At 28.3% G+C, this 10,696-nt stretch overlaps 1 protein-coding gene across 1 annotated transcript; it reads left to right on the top strand.

Moving 5' to 3' along the window:
* Positions 1-6,538: 6,538 nt before the first annotated feature.
* Positions 6,539-9,546, top strand: LOC138339640 (uncharacterized). The gene has a single exon (XM_069291501.1). It carries the CDS (start codon positions 6,882-6,884, stop codon positions 8,058-8,060), a length of 1,179 nt encoding a protein of 392 aa, XP_069147602.1. The 5' UTR covers positions 6,539-6,881; the 3' UTR covers positions 8,061-9,546.
* The last annotated feature ends 1,150 nt before the right edge of the window (positions 9,547-10,696 follow it).

Raw genomic sequence — 10,696 nt, 5'->3', positions numbered from 1 at the left:
GGTGAGTCTGTGTGATATTCTGATCCCACATAATTCAAGCCTAATAGTGATAACATGCATAGATATGATGAGATTAATAGGGATTGATAGCCAAATAATTGCAAAGGATAAAACATTGATACTATTGTACAATGATTTTGTATTGAGTCATAGTGCGTCGCTTGAGGACAAACAACGAATTTAAGTTGAGGGTGTTGATATACAATGGTTTCACTGTATTATTAATACTTTTTCCTTAAGTTTAGTGTGTCCAAGTACCTTTTTGTGCTAATTTTTACATAAGTTTCTCTTTATTTGCAGGAAATTTGTCCAAAGATGAATGCGGAGATTTTGAGCGAAGAAATGCAGAAGAGACCACCTACGGAGCTTGTGACGGTCCGTCGTACTTTTGACGGTCCGTCGTTCTTGTGATGGTCCGTAGGTGGCAGCATAGTGCAGCTGCTGAAGGAAGATGGGGAAGTCAGACCAAGTGTGGGGTTACGGAGTCCATGATGGTCCGTCGTGTCTATGACGGTCCGTCCTACAGGTTCGTCATGAAGTTCAGAGAAGTAGCCCAAGTACCCATATTCCAAGAGTTTAAGTGTTTTGAAACGAAGACCCTCGACGGACCATTGTGCCTATGAAGGTCCGTCATACATGCTGTCGAGGGTAATGAAGAGAGCAGCAGATGAAATTGCACATGTATGGGATGATAGAGTCCATCACGGTCCCTCGTGACCACGACGATCCGTCGCGAGGTCCCTCGACCCAACCGCGTTTTGACAGATTCTAGCAAATAGATTCCTTGTTTAATTAGGTCTTTATTTTCTATAAATAGTTTGAAAAACCTCATTTTTGAGGTTAGACTCTGTATTATTAGGTTAGACTCTATATTATTGGTTAGACTCCGTATTGTTTGACACCATATTAGTAGACACTGTATTGTTAGACTTTTGATTATCATTATACTTTTTGTTAGATTCTTGATTACTTTGAGATTCTTGCAAGTCATTGTTGGTGATTTTTGGTGATTAATCAAGAAAAATTTTGAATTTTACTCTTTCTCATTGAAGTAAGTACATGAATTCTTTTATAATATAATTTAATATTGTGATAATGACTATGGGTAACTAAACTCCATAACTAGGGTTGTGGGAACCATAGGAAAATAATGAGGTAAAACCTAACTAAAATAACAATTGTAGAATAGTATCTTCCATGTATTAATAATTCTTTCGCTTAGAAGTCTTTATAACGTATGGCCAACGTTAGAACTCACCTTAATGCTACCTGTCCGACCAAGGAGGTAGATAATAGGAAAAGAATTATCAGCATAAATTTAGGGTATACTATCTAATAGGCTAGTATTGATTGGTACGAGGTTATATCTTAGTAAAATATTGAATTTGATGCTTAATATGAGGTAAAGATAAGGGTTAGGATAGCAACACACGTAGCCGGACCAAGGTGCGGAGTGAGATTTTCTAGATGTCGGACCAAGGATTTAGAAATACATAACTTATCACTTTGCATTCAAGATAATAGGAAAGAATTGTTATAGTTAGAATTATCAAGTTATGAACCTGTGGGGAACACGTAAACTCTAGTTACTTTGTTTAATTGATTAAACTCCAACATTCAAAGCTGTTAAGGGTCTCTTTCAATTTTATTAGTTATTTTTATTCATTTAGAAATAGAAACCCCCATTATATTGTTTTTGCTTTCTAAGAAAGTAATTGACCGAACAATAGTAATAATAGGATAAAGTTAAGTCTAAACTATTTTCCTCGTGGGAACGATCCCAACCTCACTAGTTCGGTTATTTACTTGACACGACCGCTTTACTTCTTATTTGAGAAGTAAGTTTGAGCGTTTCACCAAGGTAGAAGAGAACAAATACCTTTTTGACATTCAAACGTTGATCTATCTGCCCAAACCCTCTCTAAAATTTCGTCTCAGTCCAAAAGCTTCAACACTAACTCGACGGAAAAACTCCTCTCTTTTCCTAACCTTTTTGGTTATGTTTTGAATAAGTTTTTAATGTGAATATTCTTTAAGAGTGAATACATTTCAGTTGCTTATTAGTTCTTGTGTTTTTGGCAGGAGAACATGAAAGAGAAGAGAGATATTTACGTGACCGAGAGACATAGAGTTTAACGTGAAAGAGAATTAAAAGAGGTGAAGTAGTTTAGACTTACTCAACTAGGACTCTTTCAAATAATATTTTAAAAAATCTGATTTCCCCTTTAGAATTAGCTAGGTTAAAATTATTATATGAAAATAAACAAAAAGAAAAAGATAAAGAGCTAGAATTAACAAATGAAATAAAACAAATGGAACAAAAACTAAATGAAGATCTAAATGAAGATATTGAAGTAAACGAAATAGATGGAAATGAAAATGACCAACAATCAGAAATAAGTGATATAAGTGAAACATATACACAAATTCTAGAACAGATAAATAAATCGAAAAAATTAGAGATAAACACAGGAGATATGAATAGACCTAGTACGTCAAGAGTTAAAACCTCAGATAATAGTCCCAAAAATAGTCCTAGAGTTAGTCCTAGGAGAACACCACCAACTTATTATACAGAAAGCTATCAATAATCAGATAGAAATAATGCAATATGGAACAGTAGATTAAATAAAAATTGGACACCTAAACCAGCAAATGAACAATACAATTTTTTAGATTTAGATTGTGTAGCAGATATAAATAAAGCAATATTAATATGGATAGGAAATATGTCTAAACAGTTAATAGACAATAAAATAGAAACAGCAAAAAACACCAAGATACATAGAAAGAACATTTGTAGGAACAACAAAATTATGGATAGAAAATCTACCCTCGGAAAGTTTAGAAGTACTTAGGAATGATAAGAAAATGGATGGATCTGCATCAGCAACAAATATAGATATACTAGATAAATATGAATCAGCAATAAGAAATGAATTTGGAGGCATGACTACAGATATAAGAGAACAAAATAGAGAAAAAATAATAAATAGACAACTTATGACAAAATTAGCTATATGTAAAATGTGTTACTTAGAAGAATATACTTGCGCATTTAAAGAATATTATTACAAAGCTAAATACAATTTAGACGAAGCAAAAGAAATAAGAAAACAATATTATACAAAATTACCAGAACCATTTAGTACAAACGTAATAAAGGATTGGAATAATGAAGGAATGGTAGATACTTTAGGATCTAGAATAAAATTTTTAAATCAATGGTTCATACAACTATGTGAAAACCAAAAAGAAAAATGAAAAATGAAAAAAGTACTAAATAAAAATTTATCATGTTGCAAAAATAAAATGGCACCACAATTTGGATGCACAACTAAAAAACAAAAATCTAAAAGATATAAAAATTATAGAAAAAAGAAATCTATATATAAATATAAACAACCAAGACGAAGGTATTATGTAAAAAACTATAAAATAAAAAGACCATACAGACCAAAAAGAAAGATATCCCAATGTACTTGTTATAATTGTGGGAAGATAGGACACATAGCTAAAGATTGTAAATTACCCAAAAATCCAAAAAGAAAACAAATAGCAGAATTAATTATAGATAATGAAAAATATATGCAAATAGAGTACATAGATTATGAATTAAGTGAAAATGACAGTATATATGAAGTATCAGATATAGAAACTGAGAATGAAGAAGAAAATACTAACATAGATAATAATGAAACAGATGAAGAAATATAATGTCTGAAAATGAAATAAAAATAATATCTAAGGAAGAATATCAAGATGAAGAATCATCAGAACAGAAAATTATATTTGATAATACGATATTTGAACAAATAAAAGGAAAAGAATTAGATTTAAGTGTTGAAAAAGTATTAGAAATACCTATTTTAATAAATTTGTTTAAAAGACAAAAAGAAGAATACTATGTAGTTAGCCAAAAAGAACATATCATAGATTGCAAATACACAAGAGGAAAAGCATATATACCTATAATAAATAAAAGAATGATAAACAAAGAAATACAAGATATAAAAGCTAAAACACCAATAAAATATGTACATTTAGGAGAAACAGAAATATTAATAAAAGCCTGCTTTAGAGAAGGAATAGATACACCTATAGAAATATATTTAGCAGATGATAGAATTGTACACCCTATAGAAAAAAGCGTAATTAGTGCAGTAAAAGGAAACTTGATATATCAAAAATTTAAATTTACAATAAGTGCTAATTATACAGTATCATTAACAGATAAAAACATAGATAGATCATTAGTTCTATATCGGAAAATGTCTGGAATAGAACTAGCACCAGGAAGCAAATTATTTACAGCAAGATGTAAAAATTTATATATATTAACAACAAAGCATAAAATAACAGCAAGAAATAAAATTAATAAAATAAAAATAGAAAATCCTTTTGAAAAAATAATTACTGTAATAGACAATAATGACTATAGCTATAAAGAAATTGATATAGAAGAAGATTTAGAAATAGTAAAAGAAAGATTAAGCACTTCAAGCGTACCAGATACATTGACAAGAGCTACCTCATCAAGGATGAGTACATCTAAAAGAAAATATGAAATTCCACAAAGCCTATTAGATAAAGAAGAAATAACACCATATCATTATTTCATAACAGGAATAATAGACCAAAGAAAATATAAAATATTAATAAATACAGGACAAGAAGAAAATTATATAACAAGAGAGTTAGTATTAGAAGAAGAAATTATAAGAACAGGACATACATGCCCTGGACTACCTAGTGAGATAGTAAACACGAATGAAGAAACAACAGAAAAAGAAATAATTATAATACTCTTAATAATACAATTCAAAATATACCAAGGAGATCATAATATTACATTAGGAATAAAATGGTTAGAAAAAGTTAAACCATACAACATAGAAAATGAACAATTAACAATAACTTGTCAAAATAAGAAAATAATTATAAAAAGGACAAAATGATTAATGAAAATATTTATACTTGCAAAATTTATAGTAGAAGGATATTACAACAGATATTATACACCTATGATAGATACAGGAGTAGAAGCGAATATATGTAAATATAATTGCTTACCAGAAGATAAATGGGAAAAATTAAAAACACCTATGGTAGTAACGGGATTTAACAATGAAGGAACTATGATTAAATACAAAGCAAAAAATATAAAAATACAAATATGGGATAAAATACTAACAAAAGAAGAAATGTATAATTTTGAATTTACTACAAAAGATATGTTATTAGGAATGCCATTTCTAGATAAATATTATCCACACATAATAACAAAAACACATTGGTGGCTTACTACACCATGCGGAAATAAGATAGGAGCAAAAAGAGTAAATAATAAACAACGAAAAACTATGGTGGATAAAAGGAAGTGAAAAGATAAACCAAGAAATGGAAAATATAAATAATAAACAAATAACGCAATTAGAAATTATTATATTTGCTATAGACAAAGTCAAATTAATTAATGAACAAATAGAACAATTATATAGTGAAGATCCATTACAAGGATGAAAAAAACATAAGACAAAAGTAAAAATTGAATTAATAGATGAAAATAGTATAATAACACAGAAACCATTAAAATATAACTTTGATGATCTAGAAGAATTTAAAATACATATAAATGAATTGTTAGAAAATAATTACATACAAAAAAGCAATAGTAAACATACAAGTCCAGCATTTATAGTAATAAAACATAGTGAACAAAAAAGAGGTAAAAGTAGAATGGTCATAGATTATCGCAATCTAAATGCTAAAACCAAAACATACAATTATCCAATACCAAACAAAATACTAAAAATAAGACAAATACAAGGATATAATTATTTCAGTAAATTTGACTGCAAATCAGGATTTTACCACCTAAAACTAGAAGAAGAATCTAAACAATTAACAGCATTCACAGTACCGCAAGGTTTCTATGAATGGAATGTTTTACCTTTTGGATATAAAAATGCACCAGGTAGATTCCAACATTTTATGGATAACTGTTTTAACCAGCTAGAAAACTGTATTGTATATATAGATGACATATTGTTATATTCTAGAACACAAGATGAACATATAAGATTATTAGAAAAATTTATACATATAGTAAAAAATGCAGGTATAAGTTTGAGTAAAAGAAAAGCAGAAATTATGAAATCACAAATAGAACTTCTAGGAATACAAATAGATAAAAATGTAATAAAAATGCAAACACATATAGTACAAAAAATAATTACTATTGATGAAAATATAGATACAAAAAAGAAATTACAATCCTTTCTAGGATTAGTAAATCAGGTAAGGGAATATATACCAAAATTAGCAGAACATCTAAAACCATTACATAAAAAACTTAAAAAAGATGTAGAATATCATTTTGATGATAAAGATAAAAAACATATAAGAAATATTAAGAATTTATGTAAAAAAACTACCAAAACTATATTTTCCTGATGAAAATAAAACATTTACTTATATTGTCGAAACAGATTCAAGTGATCATAGTTATGGAGGAGTTTTAAAATACAAATATGTAAAAGAAAAAATAGAACACCATTGTAGATATTATTCAGGATCTTATACAGAAGCACAAATAAAATGGAAAATAAATAGAAAAGAATTATTCGCATTATATAAATGTTTATTAGCATTTGAACCATATATTGTTTACAATAAATTTATTGTAAGAACAGATAACACACAAGTAAAATGGTGGATAACGAAAAAATTAGATGATTCAGTTACAACAAAAGAAATAAGGAGACTAGTATTAAACATACTAAATTTTACATTTACAATAGAGGTAATAAAAACTGACAAAAATATGATTCCAGACTATTTATCAAGACAGAGTTATAAAGCCAGGACAAGATAATGTTATGGAAAACATACTCAAAACCCTAACTACACTTTGTACAAAAGTGGACAGTATGGGATTGAGAATTCAAAAGCTAGAAGAAAAGGAAGAATCTACAAGTCAGCAGCATGACTCTAAAAATGCGGAGCTACGTCGTTCGGCAGACGGTAAAAAGCCAGAACTAGAAGGAGACGTTGGGAAACACCATAAAACCCATGACAATGTTTGTTTAAATGCAGCTACAGCAAGCACATCTACAACAAAAGGAGCTAGTGGAATAAGATATACAAATTTAAATATGAACAAAATCTTCGATAAACCATTTATTCCAAAGAACCAAAAAGACTCATTATTTATACCACCACAAATACATACTTACTCAGAAAGTTTAAACCAAGATAAAAAAGCCTACAACCACATAACCCGCTCATATATTGAAAACCTTTATAAAATCCAAAATTATTTAAACTCAACACCTAGATCTCCAACTACCAAAGACCCTAATACTGATTTTATAACCCAAAAGCTACAAGGATATAATAATTTAATAGCACAACCGGGCACCAATGCAAATCTAGTAAAAACATGTTATAGTTATGGATTACTTAATACAGTTTATACCCAAACAGGAGATGAAATATCTACCATACCAGAGCTATACAAAGCCTTTATGAACTATAAAAGAATTACTAAAGGAACATTGTTTTATATAAAGTTTTATTCAGCACCAGCAGAGATATTATTTGATGAGATAAAACCAATTATACAAGTTATAAAAATTGGTTTGACCAGAGATATGATAATTCCAGAAGATATCGGAATACAACAAGAAGTACAAAAGATTGAGATACCAGAATTCTACGCCAACAAAAGAGTTATAGGAATAACAACTATCCTAAATGAACTAACTAACAATTATTTAAACGGAAATTCAGTATGGAGCTATTATGTACGAGAGCAAGTTATGATATATTCAAATTCTAAAGAAATCAGAGAACAAGATATGGAAGAGATACGCCAATGGATACTTAGTCTACTCAAGCCAGAGCAAAAACCAACAACAAGAGCATTAAGGAAAGGGTTTATTTCGGAAGAATTATTGACCAGATATTGCAAAATTATTGGACAAAAATACCCCGACCATATATGTTCAAAATGTCAAGGAGAAGATAATGTCATACCAGACGTTCAAATCGAATAAAAAAAAAAGAGTATTTGTATTTTGTATTTTGTTAAAATTTTGTGTCGGCTGAATATCAGCCATATGTAGAAAGAAATAATTTTATTTTTGTCGTGTTGCGTCGGCTATAAAAAGCCAAATTGTATAAAAATCGTAAAGTAAATAGTTTGTCGGCCAATCATGTAAAAAGTTTGTCGGCCAATTATGTAAAGTAGTAATAGTAAGTATTTTGTTTTCTTGTGTCGGCCGAATATAGAAAGGCCAAGTGTAAAGTGTAAAGTATGTGTCGGCCACTTTTGGCCAAAAGTTTGTAAATTTTGTGTATAAATAGAGGAGCTTTCCTCATAAATAAAACACACCTTCATCCTTACATTTCTCATCTTTCTGAATACTCTCTCTTTACGCTTCCATCCCCTCCATTGGTATAATGGAAATAATAGTTGAAAAAGAACAAGAATTACAACATAGAAAAAGAAGATTAGAAGAAAACATATTAGCAGGAGTATGTAATAAATCAATACTAGCACAAAGAAAAGATATATTAATGTTAGAATAAGAATTAGATTGTCTTGAATATGAATTACAACATAATATAATACATAGATCATAATGAACAAAGAAGAATTTGCAGTAGACGAAAAAACATATGAAAACCAAGACGGAATGATAATAAAAATAGTATTTTCAAATTTAGGAAGAAGATACAAGAAAATAGGAAATAACTTATATTTAATGCTAGAAAAAGAAATAGCAAAATTAGAAGATAGTTTAACAGCTATGGTAAGAATAACAAAAGAAAATGAAGAAATAGATAAATCAAGAGAAATTGAAAAATAAAAACACAAGCAAAACAAGAAGTACAAAATTTAGAAGAAATAAAAAATACAAGAATAAGTGAATTAGAAAAAGAATTAGCTAGGTTAAAATTATTATATGAAAATAAACAAAAAGAAAAAGATAAAGAGCTAGAATCAACAAATGAAATAAAACAAATGGAACAAAAACTAAATGAAGATCTAAATGAAGATATTGAAGTAAACAAAATAGATGGAAATGAAAATGACCAACAATCAGAAATAAGTGATATAAGTGAAACATATACAGAAATTCTAGAACAGATAAATAAATCGAAAAAATTAGAGATAAACACAGGAGATATGAATAGACCTAGTACGTCAAGAGTTAAAACCTCAGATAATAGTCCCAGAAATAGTCCTAGAGTTAGTCCTAGGAGAACACCACCAACTTATTATACAGAAAGCTATCAATAATCAGATAGAAATAATGCAATATGGAACAGTAGATTAAATAAAAATTGGACACCTAAACCAGCAAATGAACAATACAATTTTTTAGATTTAGATTGTGTAGCAGATATAAATAAAGCAATATTAATATGGATAGGAAATATGTCTAAACAGTTAATAGACAATAAAATAGAAACAGCAAAAACACCAAGATACATAGAAAGAACATTTGTAGGAACAACAAAATTATGGATAGAAAATCTACCCTCGGAAAGTTTAGAAGTACTTAGGAATGATAAGAAAATGGATGGATCTGCATCAGCAACAAATATAGATATATACTAGATAAATATGAATCAGCAATAAGAAATGAATTTGGAGGCATGACTACAGATATAAGAGAACAAAATAGAAAAAAAATAATAAATAGACAACTTATGACAAAATTAGCTATATGTAAAATGTGTTACTTAGAAGAATATACTTGCGCATTTAAAGAATATTATTACAAAGCTAAATACAATTTAGACGAAGCAAAAGAAATAAGAAAACAATATTATACAAAATTACCAGAACCATTTAGTACAAACGTAATAAAGGATTGGAATAATGAAGGAATGGTAGATACTTTAGGATCTAGAATAAAATTTTTAAATCAATGGTTCATACAACTATGTGAAAACCAAAAAGAAAAATTAAAAATGGAAAAAGTACTAAATAAAAATTTATCATGTTGCAAAAATAAAATGGCACCACAATTTGGATGCACAACTAAAAAACAAAAATCTAAAAGATATAAAAATTATAGAAAAAAGAAATCTATATATAAATATAAACAACCAAGACGAAGGTATTATGTAAAAAACTATAAAATAAAAAGACCATACAGACCAAAAAGAAAGATATCCCAATGTACTTGTTATAATTGTGGGAACATAGGACACATAGCTAAAGATTGTAAATTACCCAAAAATCCAAAAAGAAAACAAATAGCAGAATTAATTATAGATAATGAAAAATATATGCAAATAGAGTACATAGATTATGAATTAAGTGAAAATGACAGTATATATGAAGTATCAGATATAGAAACTGAGAATGAAGAAGAAAATACTAACATAGATAATAATGAAACAGATGAAGAAATATAATGTCTGAAAATGAAATAAAAATAATATCTAAAGAAGAATATCAAAATGAAGAATCATCAGAACAGAAAATTATATTTGATAATACGATATTTGAACAAATAAAAGGAAAAGAATTAGATTTAAGTGTTGAAAAAGTATTAGAAATACCTATTTTAAGAAATTTGTTTAAAAGTCAAAAAGAAGAATACTATGTAGTTAGCCAAAAAGAACATATCATAGATTGCAAATACACAAGAGGAAAAGCATATATACCTATAAT

The sequence above is a fragment of the Solanum lycopersicum genome, chromosome 11, assembly GCF_036512215.1.
Source record: "Solanum lycopersicum chromosome 11, SLM_r2.1".
NCBI classification, from domain to species: Eukaryota; Viridiplantae; Streptophyta; class Magnoliopsida; order Solanales; family Solanaceae; genus Solanum; species Solanum lycopersicum.
This window is presented reverse-complemented; position numbering and strand designations above follow the sequence as displayed.

Coding starts and splice junctions, on each gene's coding strand:
- LOC138339640 (XM_069291501.1), top strand. CDS start 6,882: ATGGAAAACATACTCAAAACCCTAACTACACTTTGTACAAAAGTGGAC.